Source organism: Canis lupus, chromosome 21 (assembly GCF_048164855.1).
Source record: "Canis lupus baileyi chromosome 21, mCanLup2.hap1, whole genome shotgun sequence".
Lineage (NCBI taxonomy): Eukaryota > Metazoa > Chordata > Mammalia > Carnivora > Canidae > Canis > Canis lupus.
Genome location: NC_132858.1, coordinates 12,144,373 through 12,158,621, shown reverse-complemented (window position 1 = coordinate 12,158,621; position 14,249 = coordinate 12,144,373). Strand labels below are relative to the sequence as shown.

The following is a 14,249-nucleotide window of genomic DNA, read 5'->3' as shown; positions in this document are numbered from 1 at the left end:
AGATGTTGCTTTGTTTTTTCTATTACCGGACTGCTAGGGACATTACTGTGCATGTCCTCTTGTTCTGTGTACGAGGTTCTTTAAGGTATGTCCCTATGGGAGTGAGTAGAACTGCCAAATCATAAAGTTTTCTCTGTGTGTACGTGTGCACATGTGTGTGTGTACTCAAGCACCCTGATGGCTTTGCTTGAGCATCGAATCAAAGCGGCTACATACAAGCAGGGATGCAAGCATTGGCCATGGCCTCTTGGGGCTCTGACTTCATTCTCGAGAAGAAAAATTAGGTAGGAGCTAGAGACTTCTTTCTCTAACATCCCCCAAAAGAAATACTCCCACCACTGGAAGATCAGTGCAGCAGCCAATGGTTCTCCTGCGCTCCAGAAGGTGGGCAGGAACAAGGGGACTGTGTCACCCTAGGTCCTCCAGGTGGCTGCTACAGCCCTGGCCTCTGGAGGAAGAGCCTCTGGCACTAGGCAAAGGGCAGGGCCTGAATTTTATAGTCAGTAGGGAACTAGCCAGGGCTGATTAAGACCAAAGTTCTTATAAAGGAGAAATAATCCATGAAGAAAGCCCCAAGATGTCTGTGCTTGCAATTCCTTGTTTTATATTAAACACATAGTTATTCTATTGTAATGACAACCAGGATTTTTATTTTCATAATTAAATAGGAGAAGTGGGTCCTATCCCACAGAGCCAAATATATGGACTATGTTTCGTGGATAACTATGAATATGGCCCACCAGAGCCTAAAACTAATATCTGAGAGTCTGGATGAGAGTAGAAGAGTTTATTAATCACTTTTTACAGGGCTTTCCACTGAACTGCCTTAAATAATAAGCTCTGCCACTGCATAGAAAATAGACTCAAGTCTACAGCACTGCATGTAGGAGCCGAGAACCTACAACCCAGCATGGCTATGTCCTCCGAGGCCTTGGGCAAGTCACTTGTGTTTGGGCCTCAGCGTCCACATCTGTGAAATGACTTTGGACCAGATGATCACTCGCTTTAAGGCTTTACGATTCTGTGATCTAGACTGGCAACAGCGAACCTTTCACTCATCTCTTTGGTCTCCTGTTTCGTGCATAAAACAAACTAAACCCACCTACTTGTGTATCTGCTCTCTCTGCCCCATGCCTGGTAGGTCCCCCTAGCACCTTCTGATAGTCCCTCCTGACAGCCACCCCCACTCCTTGAGACAACATCCAATGTCACCTGAGGCTCTGAGTCAGGCTTTTCTTGTATGCTTCGCTGCTAATGGAACTGGTGGTAATCTTCCACCCAAGAGTTTCTATTTTTTTACAGCCAGTTGGAAGCTCCACCATTCCAGAAGCTCAGAACCCTCATCTGTTCTGTCTCCCAGGGCAGACACCTGCCGAAGCTAGAGCCACAGGATTCGCTATGGATAGATTTAGGAGGTTGGGCATCTTCTTGGTGCAAGTTTTGAAGAACTGCCTCCATCCTCCCCTCCTTCTCCTCCTGCAGGTGAGCCAGCACAGATGGTGCTTGGCAAGAACCTCAGAAGCTTCCCCCAAGCCAGAGATGGAGGCTGACACCTACCTGGGAGGAGGTGGGAGGAAGTCAGTCTTGGGGCTGAAAGCCAGGCGTCACCAAGGGAACCAGTCTATGGTGGCTGCTGTGTGCTCAGGGCCCTGGGAAGGTTCTTCTTCAGCTGGATGTGGCCTCCTTACAAGTAGCCCAGGCTGGAGTGGAGCATGGTTTTCCGTTCCAGTTTCCCAGCACGTCTCTGGGGTGTTTCAGCACAACCCATTGGCAAGTGGGTGTGGGCAGAAATCCTGCTTCAGAAATCCAGGGGCTCAAACCAGGGACAAGCAAGGAGAAACTTGTTTTTCCAGCCAAAAGCAAACAAAACTACTCTGCAGCCCCTCTTCCCTTGAAAGCCAGGTGGGATGGACTTTTGCAGCAGAAGCAGCAGCCCTGGGCAGCCCAGGTGGCTCAACGGTTTAGCGCCGCCTTCAGCCCAGGGCCTGATCCTGGAGACCTGGGATCGAGTCCCACATCGGGCTCCCTGCATGGCACCTGCTTCTCCCTCTGCCTGTGTCTCTGCCTCTCTCTCTCTCTCTCTCTCTCTCTATCTGTGTCTCATGAAAAAATAATCTTAAAAAAAAAGCAGCAGCAGCTCTGAGCAGCAGCAGCTCTGAGGGTCACTAGGCTGAGAAGGAAAAGGTGACCCCCATTCAGGTAGAGGCGTCCAAATCAGTGGCCATTGTAAGCATAGGGGGCTCTATATTAAAAGTCACAGGCAACCCCTCATCGAGGGTAGCTGTGGGAATTCTGGGTGAATGAGGATGATTGTGGGAAACCATATAACTTCCCAGCACCTACTTCATCCTGACCCGAGAGGTAACAGTCTAATGATAATAATGATAAACAGCATGTAGGAGACCACTGCTCTGTGTTAGGCATTAAAGACACAGATTCAGATAAGTGACTTGCCCAAGGTCTCACAGCTTTTAAGAGGCTGAGGGGGGACTGAATGTGGTGTTCTCTCATCCTAAAGTTCAGGCTCTGACATCCGGCCAGTGACCCAGGGTCTTTATTGCCAAGGTAACTCAGATGCCCTCATAGTGGCTTTAAAATGCTGCCTAGAACCATGCACTGAGAATTACCAAGCTGCAAGTTGCTGGAGAGTTCTCTTTTCTCGAGAAAGGAGGGGACACCAGCCTGGATTGGGAGGGCCCATTATTCAAAGGCCAAGAGCAAGTTGGAGCAGAAGATAACTTAAGGAAGCATCTCGGGGCAATCCCCAGCTTTGTAGAAAGAGGAGGCTGGGTCAAGGCCAGATGTAGGCAGGGGTCAGATCCAGGGTCATCCTGATTGAATGAAGAGACAGATGAAGTGGAAGTCTCCAGGACTTCCCCTGTGACCAATATAACATTAATGGGATTATACTTTTATCAAGTGCAGCTTAAAGTCAGTCGTTTATCCTTTCAATAAACATTGATTAAATGCCTACTATGTGACAGGAACTGCACACAGTGGTATTAAAAATACTCCACTTTTCCCTTGTGGGCTTTATGACCTAGAGGAGGACCAGCCAAAGAACACACACACACACACACACACACACACACACACACGGGCAAATAAAGATAAATGTCATGAAAGAAAATACCAGGAGGAACAAGGAACAGTGAATGCCTTGAGGGTGGCCATTTAGAGAGGGACGGCCTCTCTGAATGAAAGTGGCATTTTAGCTGACCCTAAAAGACAAGAAGAGCTCAGCCACACACCCATCCTGGGGGAACCCATCCCGGGAAGGGGGTGCGGGGTAGTGGGAGGTCCTGAGGCAGAGAGGAGGAGCTTGGTGAGCTTGACGCACAGAGGCGGGCAGCGTGGCTGGAGCCTTGTGTGGAGGACACAAGCTGAGGGCAGGAGATAGGCGGGGGCTAGATTGCGCAAGGTGATGGTCATGCTCAGGACTTTGGAACACACTCCAAGGGCAATGGGAAACTAGAGAGTTTTAAGCAGAGAGGATGCCATGACTAGGTCTGTTTTCAAAAGATTGCTGTAAAAAGTGTCACATAGCAGCCCCTCAGGTCTTTGGGCTACTAGCCAGTGTCCTGAGTCTTCTTTCCGAATTGAACTCAACTTGTCCTTTGAATCTTGGAGAGAGTTGCTGGGGAGCAGCTGGGGAGAAGGGGGAAGGAAGGGAGTAGGCTAGACTTTGTCTTCGCCCCATCCTCGGCCAAGTGCAGATGGAGGACCTTTCCGTTCCTTGCTTCCGAGTCATGGAATCATTCACAGGTTCCAGATGTGGCTGCAAATGTACGCCCAATCTGGCTGGCTAGCAGTGGAGTGCCGGCTGACCCTGCTTCACCGGGCTGGTCGAACATGGACAGCGATGGCCCTTTGCTCCTTCCTTCCCTATTCCCCCTCCTCTGGAAAAAGAAGAGAACCAGAACATTCCATGGGAACTGTGGAGTGGCTTTCACGACAGGTAGCCCCTGAGTGACAAACTGCGGGCGTCCTGGGAGGGTCACAGGCTTGGAGGAAAGAGGACAGCAGACACTAAGAAGGCAGAGGTTAACAAGGGAGGAGAGGGACACCCTCCAAAAGGGGGCAGAAGCTGAGAATAAGAGAGCTTAGCATCCTGAGGAGAAGAAATAAAAACACTTATCTGCGTCTTTATTGAATTTCTGCCCACCCTCATTCTAAAACAATTTGGGCCAAGCATCACTCATCACTCACCGCCATGTCAATGCCATTAGCAAACCACTGGGGAAAGACCTGCCTCAGGGACCAGGTCTGCAGGTGGGGAACAGAGCAAGGCAGTGGGAGGGAGATCCGTCTGCAACAGCTCTGTGTGTTTCCTCCAAGAGCTTCTGTGGGATAAATGCATGCGGGGGCAGGTAGATTTATTTTAAATGGTTTCAGTTATATACACCTCCTCTTGGCCAGAAAGGTGGGTGAGGCACGTAGGTTACCTGCTGGAAATGGACTCAACTGGGGGAAGAGAGACAGACAGACAGGGGCTTAGAGGTCCCTTCTAGTTCCTTCCAATCTGGTAGCAGGCAGGCTCCTATCCTGACACTGGAGCCCTTGCAATGGGACCCATTCTGAACTGCCCAAAGCCTGGGCCTGGGATGGAGGCAAGGAGGCAGAGATTCAACCTGGGTGAGTAAATTTAAATGCTTTTATTAACAATCTTCTTACATTACAAGGATAATATGACAAAAGGAAAGTTTCTGCGTACATATTATGATAAACCAACATAGCTCTATTTGTATCCAGTGTTCTAGGTCCCGTCACACAGGTACTATAAAGCGTAGTCTGCAAAATAATAACATCAAGAGGTTTTTTTTTTTTTAAAGAAAGAAAGTATTAACATATTAATATGTATATGATAATAGACTCCTAGGTATTTCCCCCCACCCCCACTTAATTTTTTTCCTTTGTGATTGAAATGAACCGGTTCAGCAGCGTGGGGGTGGAGAGGAGGAGAGAGGGCCCAAAAAAAGAGCAGATCAGACTGCTGGCTCTTCCCCAGAGACCCGAGTGAAGACGAGGGGCGCCGAGGGCAGCCCAGCCCCGTCTTCGGGTGAGCAGTATTGTAACCGGCTGGCCTCCCCTGGACGGAGGGTGCCCGCGGGCCCCAGGGAATGCTCTCTCTCTGAGGTACAGTGCATCGTGGATTGCTTCCCGGGGATGCCCACCCCTGGCCACGGGTCTGGCCCACCGGCGCGGCAGGAAGGCTCGGCCGGCCTGGTCCCCCTGGAGGCACTGAAGGTGTTCCGAGCCCCGGCTGGCTGCCAGCTGTGGCTCAAGGAGACCCAGGCAGATGTGGAGGGGAGGGGAGGCGGCATCGGCTGAGCAGACCCGCCCCGGACTCCGGGGGTGGGGTGGGGGGTCTGCTGGAGACTGAGGTACGTTGGTAGATGGCAGGAGAGAGGAGGACGGGGTCAGAGGCGGCTGGGGGCAGAGGTAAGCGCCTTTGGAGAGCTGAGGGCCCGGGCCGGCCTGGGGCGCAGAGGACGCGGGGCTGGGGGGCTGGGGCCTGTCCCCTGCGGCCCATCGGCCCCTCCTGTCCCACGTCCCGGCCCTGGGAGCGGGCCGCCTGCTGATGGGGTCAGGGCCGCGCCAGCCCGCACCAGGCCCCGGCCGACGTCCCCTCCGCCGCGGGAGCAGCCCAGCCGGGAGGGCGGGTGAGCGTGAGCGTGGGGCGTCCGGCTCAGCCGCTGCCCCGAGTCGCAGAAGGACACACAGTGCAGCGAGCCCGACGTGCCTGCTGTGGCGGCGGAGGGCCAGGCGGGCGGGGCCGGGGAGAGCGTCGTCCTGAGTACAGCACAGGCCGCGCAGGGGGCCACCGGGGGCACCAGGGCGGGCGCGGGGTGCGTCCCTCCCGCCCCCTGCTCCCCCCCACCCCCCTGCCCCTCCAGGGCCCGGCCTGGGCGGCCTCGCTTCAGAGGCTGGGCCTCCGGGGCGGCGGAAGCACCTAAGCGGGGAGGGCGGCATCCCCCCCCTCCCCGCATCCTCCCTGGGCCCCCCTCCGGGCCAGTTGGCACCCTTCCTATTGCTGCCGGTGCTGCTCCTCCCCGGGGTGCGGGTGGGGGTGGGGGGAATTGTGCAGTGGTCCCTCCACGGGGGCCCCAGACCGCGTCCTAGTGCCAAGCAGCACTGACTTGCAGGGGTGCGGGGTGAGGAGGACACAGGGGGCTCTGCGGCGGGAGCTGGGGCGCCAGGGTCTCCTCCCGCAAAGGAGAGAAAGTGCATGGAGAGGGCGGGGACCCGGGGACTGTCCTCTGCTGCGCTGGGTCCCAGCAAAGCCGGCCTGCCCGGCTCCCGCAGCTCCCTCCGCACGACCCACGACCCGCGACAGGCTTTCCCGTTGCTCTCTCAGCTCTCTATAGACTCTATTTTTATATCTATTTAAAACATAGAAATGTATAAATATATAGGATATTATTTATAGATATATAGACGTGATTTAATCTCTTACTCTGTGTGTATCCGTACTGTATATGTCCATATATACAATATATATGCTGTAGCATTTGTATTATACACTGCACGTACCCCCTGCTTCCATGCGCTCGCTCTCCTAGGGAGACTGGATTGCATAGGTATTTCCAGAAAACACCACTTCAGGGGATGGGGCGGGAGGGGACCGAAAGCCAGATGGAAGAGGAGGGCCGTACCATCTTCCTCCCCAAAGGGCACTTTTTCTCCCTCTGGCTAACCCACAAGATCACGGCAAAGGCTCCCAGAAATATCACAGCTCCATCCGCTTAGCTAAAGGACCCTGTGAACAGAGAGCAAGAGAGGGTCTCCCTCCAAGCAGAAGTAGGGCCCTGGGTGCCTCTGGACAAAATCTTCATTCCTCAAGACGTGAGGAGGAAACCGTGAGCAGAACCCATGACCCAGCACCACCTCCCTCAGGAGGGTGGCATCTGGAATGGGACTGTCCCAAGGTCACCTGCTGTCCAAACTCGCCATTCCCACCTAAGGAGGCCTGGCCTCCCTGCTTTCACTGCCCCAGGCTGGCCTGCCTAGGGCAGCCACTGGACGGGGCGGAGGGACATGAGGTCCAGTGTCACTGGAGCCCTCTGCACAAACTGAGTGTGGGACCTAGAAAAAAGAATGATTCTACTTGGAAATCCACCCAGACCACATGCCAAAACCAGATCCGGATCCAGAATTCCTATCCCTGGAGGAGTGGGGGTGGGGGGAAAGGGAGGGGGAGGAATCTAGAAGTTCCACTTCAACCCCCAGTCCGCCTCCTGGACCCTGCGGCGGGGCTCCAGGTGAACGGCAGCCCCACAGCCTGGCCGGGCCAAGCTTCTAGTCTGTTTCTTGGTCGCCACGATCATTTTCAGCCCCCTACATGCTTTTCTCTCTTTCCTCCTTCTTGATATCACGTCCAAACAAATGGGTAATATTTAAACATTACCTTAAATAATTACAAGGTCCTTCCTCCAAATTACGGGGTCGACATAAGCAAGTCAAGGAGAGGGGGCTCAGCAAGACAACTCAACATGGAAACATGTAGTGGGGGCTGGGGCTCTTGATTCAGGGCCCAGCACCAAAGCTGGCCCTGCAGACACCCTGGAGCTCAAGCCTGCTCTCATTCTCCAGCGAGGATGAGAAAGCAAGGATCTGCCTTGTACTACCGGATGTCGCAGGCAGTCGTGAGTAAAAATAAAATAAAATACAAAGCTGGTGTTTTGGATGCCGGGACTCTCACATTCAACCAGGCAGGCAGAACGTGGGGATTCTACATGGCAAGAGCTGCAGACAGGCCTGGGCTGTCCTGGGGGTTCACAGATAGCAGATGGCAAATGGGGGTCTTTTCCCTCCACGGAGGAGAAGCAAACCATCTCATCCCAAGGGCTTGTGGCTCCCGGGCTCTGCAATGTATCAGCTTGGCACAAATGGCCATGAACCTGAACTCCCTCCCCACCCCTCTCTATGAGCCAAAGAAAGTCCCTAGTCAGCCAGCCCAATTAGGACAAGTCTCAACCCCAGAGACGAACATGTCATTCTAAGCCAGTGGCTGAGTTAAAGGGCTCTATCTCCTCGGAAGTGACCACATTTGGGATGCCAGGACCGCCCGGCCACAGCTTTTCATGCCCATCAAAGGGAGATTAGGCTACATAAGCATTTGATTCCCTAGGCTAGACCCTGTGGGTCCCATTAACCCAAGGGTCTTCCCTAAGGAGTCAGAAGAGTGGAAACTCCTATGATAGAAATCACATGCAGCATTCACAGGATGGAAGCACTGAGCCTTCTGGAAGCAACCAGGTTGAAAAAGACCCTGTGTAAATTGCAGTGGTGTGTCACCCACATTGTTCCCTGGTTACTCCCTGTCCCGAGGCAAAGTGGCCTTCAGAGTGCCTGGCACGGCCCAGGCCTGGCTGGATTCTACAGAAGTCACGAGCACCCAGAGTTTTAGAGCGTCTTGCCAAACCCAGAAATGCCCCCAGGAGAGCTCGACCTGCCCGAGGCTTGGAGCCCGGCTCGGCAGGTGACCACCCGCCGTCCTGTGCTGCTAGCAGCAGCTCACACCTCTAGCTCAGAGGCAGGCTACCGGCTCCCAGCTCTCTCGGGAGACACAGGGGAGATGCTGGCACAGGCCCGAAGGATTTATTCTCCCCTCTGGATAAAAATTTGCGCTGATTTTGGCCATGGCCTCTTGAAACAGTCACAGCCCTGACTAGTACTCAGGCAGACATCAAGAATTCTCTCTTCCTGGTTTTCAAATAAGTGACCCAGGGCATGGCTCCCAATGTAGCAGGTGGAGAGGAGCAGAAGGGAAAAGGAGAAGGTGTAAGGCAATTGGTGGCTAGAAAAAAGCATCCCAACCTACTGTTTCTGGCCCCCGCCAAGGCCCCCTTGCCAGCCATCTCTGCCCTCAACCCATCTTACTTATTAGCCTGTGCGATGTTCAAAGAAAGCCCCCACAGACGCGATAGTTTGTGTGTGCGATGGAGACGATGTCAGGGAGGGAAAGCTGGAACCTTGTGCTTTGCAACAGTATCCCACTTGACAACAAGTACTGACCCGGATGGGAAGAGGGGGGTTGGGGGGGTGGGGAGCACACCACCTTGGAGTACGGACATGATCTGAAGCTGGGAACTCCAAAGCCTCAGAAAGAGCTTTGGGCATTTCCTTGCCAGTTCCTGCTCTCTCCTTGTTCGGAGGAGGGTGGGGAAGTCTGCGGGCCTGGGGAGGAGGCTGGCGGGTGAATGTCACCAGGCAGGGGTGCATTGATTTGTTGAAGAAGGCAGCATATGAGGCCTGGCAGTGGGACAGTTGGAGAAAACCTGTTTTTTTGTTTCTTGTATTTTTTAACATGCTACATCACTGTTGAAAACAAACAAAAAAGTTTCAAAAATAATATATAATATATATATATAATATATTTATATAATGAAAAGCTATCGACTAGCAGCAATGATTCTAAAGTTATCTTAGCACCAAGACCATAGGGGTGGGGGAAAGGGACGTGTGGAGGGTGAAGGGACTGGCAGGACAAGGAAGGGGAAGTGACATGTTCAGTGTTGATGACATTTCCACTATGGTTCTCAACAGTGGCATGAGGCCTCGGAGACAAGATAAACCAAGAAGGAAGGAAGCCACCACAGTTTTATGTCTGAGCCAAGCAGGTTGGGGACACGGGGCTTTGCCTGTGGCCAGATCACACCATCCTTTGCCCACCCTCTGCCAAGTGAGAGGGGTGGCTCCCAGCAGAACTGACCACGGACAATGCAGCTCTTCCTCCGTCCCCCAGATAGGACCTGCATCCACAGTACAGGATCTCTGCATATCAAATATGCATAAATCAGATGTGGAAACATGAACAGAAGTTTTTAACAGCTCACGCACATTTTTTTTTTAAAACTCCCTTGCGAGGTATACTGGTAGTTAAATGAACAAAAGAGCATTGATCAGACTCCTCTAGCTTAAACCACTACTTGCCCCAGGGAGTAGGCAAGTGGCTATTTCTAAAGCTTATATCATGGTTGTGTGTGTGCAGGTGCGTGGGCGTGCATGTGTGTGTGTGTGTGTGTGTGTGTGTGTGTTTAGGCTGTTGCCTTGAGAGTCCTGTCTGACCTCTTGTTTATACCATTTCTTTAGGACATCTCTACCCTGTTCAAAAAAGGAAGCATTTCCAGGCATAGATTCAATGCCTGGTTTCCCACTGCCTCCTGCCAGGCTGAAGGGTCTGGTACCAGCCTTGTCACAAAAGAAGGCCTCAAGCTCTAGAGACCCTCCTTTGAGTCACGCATAACCCAGGGCACAACTTGCATTGACATCTCCTGCCACTGAACTAGAGCAGGCATTTGATTATTAAAGGAATAATAATAAAAAAAAATCCCCAACACGTTACGTGATTATAAAGACAGAGCATAAATAATCCATGTAAATGGAATACATACTTTTCATTTTACTTTGCTTTTAGCCAAAAATCACTGCCCTGTTAGGGTCTGGATTTCTTGGCTCTTCATTCCCCCACAGTCCTGGATCTGACTGGAATTATATTATTTTACCCCATGCCGTATAAGAACAGGAATGCAAAAAAAAAAAAAAAAAAAAAATCCCCCCACCCCCACCCACACACCTTATCCCTTCCCCAGGATTTCAAGCTTGGTTGTGAGGCAATTTTGCCTTCAGTATAACAGGTAATTAGGATCCAGGGGGCTGGAAGGAGGGAATCCGTAACCCAGGGACCGGAGAGGAGATCGAGGTGGGGAAGTGGTGGGTGTCACAGTTTGACCGACACATTTGTTTCTAAGACAGTGAAAGAACGCTCATCAGGAAATGAATACAAACCTCTGAGGCTGAAATCAGGTGGGAGGGGGAAGGAGTCACGCACCCCGATCCAGGTACAATACCCACCCCATCGGAAACCAGAGATGGGATTCAGCTCCACCAGCATGTCGACGCGGAGGCCCAGAACCCCCATCGTCGACCAAATGAGAAAAGCAAAGGCAAGAACATAATCCCAAACCCAAACCCCTCAACCCCCAAGCAAAAACATAAATGAAACAAACCACCTAAAGGTGATGACAGAGACCCGTCATTTTAGCTTAGGCTGTTGGTTGGCTGTGAGGTGGGCACGCGGGTGTCCCCAGCACGTGCTTCTGTGAGTGAAAATGATGGATGGCCACGTAGGTCGCAGCTGCCAGATCTTGTAGACAAGACTCCGTTTCCAACATCATTCCTTTGTGAAAGCTCCCAGTGGCTTCTGGTGGACGCGTCACCTTGGTTTTTAAAAATTTTCAGTGTGGGTTTATATATATATATATATATGTATATATATATATAATATAATATATATTTATATAATATATCAAAGCTTATGAGTATAGATTAAAAAAATATTCAACAGCTTAGTGAACTCTGGGACGCCGGCCCCCTAGATGTCCGGGTAAAACTCGGACCCGTGGTCCACGGTCTGCAGCACCGGCTTCTGCTCCAGCGCGGACATCCTGCTGAGGACCTCGGCGGACAGCGCGTAACTGTTGCCAGACTTCTCCTCAAACCAGCTGTCCAGGGCTCGCTTGGCATCGAAGTTGGCGATGGGCGGGCCGTTCACAGCGATTGTCAACAGGTCGCTGAGCTGCTCCAGGGTCAGGCGGGAGCGGTGGTTTTTGCGAACCCGCTGCAGGGCGTTGCGGCCTTTCTCGCAGCAGGCGGTGGAGGTGGGGAGGACTTTGAGGACCTGGATGATTTTGTTCAAGAGCGGGAACCGCTGCTTGTACTTGCAAATGTGGCCGATCAGGTCCTTGAAGCCATTTTTGGTGTAGTAATCAGCCTTGAGTTCCCGCCACTCCATCAACAGGCTGCCCCGGGGGTCCAGCCCCTCCCTACAGACATCCCGGGAGAAGGTGGGGATGGCCTCCAGGTGGTCAAAGATCTGCACCATGTCCTCCTTGCCGTAGCTCATGAGCTCCTCGCTGCTCCTGGGCCAGGCAGCCAGGTCGAACACCTGGCAGGCCTTCACGAAGATCCGGCTGCGGGAATCAAACCTCTGAGCCAGGATCACCTGGGTCTTCTGACAGATCTTCTCCCTGACGGACTGGAACTTGGCTTCGGCCACCCTGAGGTTCTTCATGGCAATCCCATTGAAGCTCTCTCGAAAGTTCTCCTCGAACTCCTGCAGGTACTCCCCCGGGGAGTCGGCCAGCCGGCTGATCTCCTGGATGGCCTCCTCGATCTTGTCGTCCACCTGGGACACCAGGAGGTACTCGCCCTGGAAGACGTAGGCCAGGCGTGACAGCACGGCGATCACGTCCAGGAGGAAGTAGATGAGCTTGATGGACTGGTAGTCCATGAGGAACTGCAGCAGGGCCAGCGCGATGGCGGACGCATCTGCCCGCTGGGTCTGGCTGCTGACGTCCTTGAGGTGGGCCACCACCTCCAGGTAGTCCTTAATGAGGGCGTTGAGGACGTTCTGCTCCCCGATGATCCACCTCACGGCCCGGATGTCCCCCAGGAACTCCGTCTCCTCGCACAGGGTGGAGGCCGTCGAGCGGAGCTCGCACATGAGGCGCGGCGAGTACCGGTAGAAACTCAGCAGCTGCTTCAGGTTGTTCTCCAGCTCCTCCAGGCAGGGGAGCTCCTTCCCGCTGATGGCATCCAGGATCTCGAGGTGGGGCCGGTGCACCATGAAGGGCAGGCACAGCAGCCAGGGCAGCGTCTTGCGGATGGTCATGAACATGCTGGCGCGCAGGCTGGCGGTGACGTTGGCCCCGTCGATGCCCAGGCCCACGGTCGGCTTCTCGTCCTGCAAGCGGATGCCCAAGGCCGAAAAGGCGCGGTCGAGTGCCTGCAGGTAGCTCTCGGTGCTGGAGAACCCGAGTTCCTGCAGGGACAGGAACTCCGTGGCCGGGGGCCCATCGCTGCTGGTGTACTGGACGTAGACAGCCACCGTGTCGGCCAGCAGGTCGTCGCTCTGCCCATCCAGGATGATGCTGAGGCAGGGCGACTGGCGGATGCGCTCCACCAGGTCTTCCCGCAGCGCGCGGGCGATGTGATGGATGAGTATCTGGCAGTCGCCCTCGTTCATGTACTGGTCCACCACCTTGAGCTCGCACTTCCTCAGGAGCTCGGCCAGGGGCCGGAAGTCCAGGTAGGGCCTGCCCTCGAGGGCCAGGTGGTAGGCGGTGTTGAAGAGCAGAGTCATGTTGCGGCACATCTCCTCCGTCTTCTCGGGGTGCATGCGCAGCTTGTAGAGCTGCAAGCACTTCTTGTGCAGGTTGCTCTGGCTGTGCAGTTTGATGGTGTGGATCTTGAACTGCTTGGAGCCGATGATGAAGGCCGACGTGCGGGAGGACTGCACCGTGTACTGGCGGCAGACGTGGCACCACATCTCGTTGAGGGTCGGGGAGTACCGCAGGAACCAGAACTTCTTCAGCCACTCCTGCTTAAAGCGTCGGATTCGGCGCCCGGTGGCAGATGACATCTTGGAGGGCTCGTCGGCGGCAGTCAGCATGTCATTGGAGACGGATTCGTCTGCAGAATCGACCTCCTGGTCATCGTCTTCCATGATGGCAGGGCCGGACACCATGCTCTCGGAGGCTGCAAGACAAATGGGAAGGAAGCATTTAAACTCTGGTGGCAGAAACGCGGGCTTTTCCAGAATGAATGGGAACGCTGCCCGAGAGGTCAGAGCCACCACGGGTGAAACAAAGGCCAATTCCTACGATGGACTGAATCCCAGCCTAGATTTTTTTTTTTAAATAGCTGCTCTTGTTATCCACGCGTGACGTTTCCTCTCTGGGGATTACCCAGGGTGGACACCTGCTCCAGGCTGCCTGCCTTTACCCTCCACCAGTGGGCGCTCAAGGAACTCAACCTTCTATAGCAACGGGGCAGCTGGGCCACGGCCACGGCCACCAGAGCAGATCTGCCCGAGTGAAGGTGGCACACCCAGCATTCCCAAGTCACACAGCCAGGACATGGGGCTCATTTATCTCAGTGCTAACATGGTCCGGGGAGGCGTCCTGCCCTCGAACAAAGGCAGCCTGCCATAGCTTCGGCTTATTTCAGGATCAGAATGCAGTTTAGTTAAGACGCATGCTTTGAATATCTGAAACACCTCATTCTGAGCTCAGGGATGTGGTTAAAATAGGAAATGCTATGTAAATACTGGGATTCAGCTGCAGCTGTGTACTGAAAAAAACCTTCCTGGTTGTCGACCGCTTCTAAAAGATCCAGGCAGCCAACAGAAAGGGGCCACGGCGTGCGGCCATACATCCTGTATCCCAGTCCTTCTAAAATCCCAG

General features: G+C 53.6%; 1 protein-coding gene across 4 annotated transcripts in view; it reads right to left on the bottom strand.

Annotated features, from left to right (window-relative positions):
• Positions 1 to 4,640: 4,640 nt before the first annotated feature.
• PRDM11 (PR/SET domain 11) overlaps positions 4,641 to 14,249 on the bottom strand; it is a 94,421-nt gene continuing 84,812 nt past the window's right edge. For all 4 annotated transcript variants that reach the window (XM_072790530.1, XM_072790528.1, XM_072790531.1 and 1 more), the window contains one exon: positions 4,641 to 13,542. In XM_072790530.1, coding sequence (XP_072646631.1) covers positions 11,378 to 13,542 — 2,165 coding nt within the window. In that variant the 3' untranslated portion in view covers positions 4,641 to 11,377. The remainder of the gene's footprint in view (positions 13,543 to 14,249) is intronic.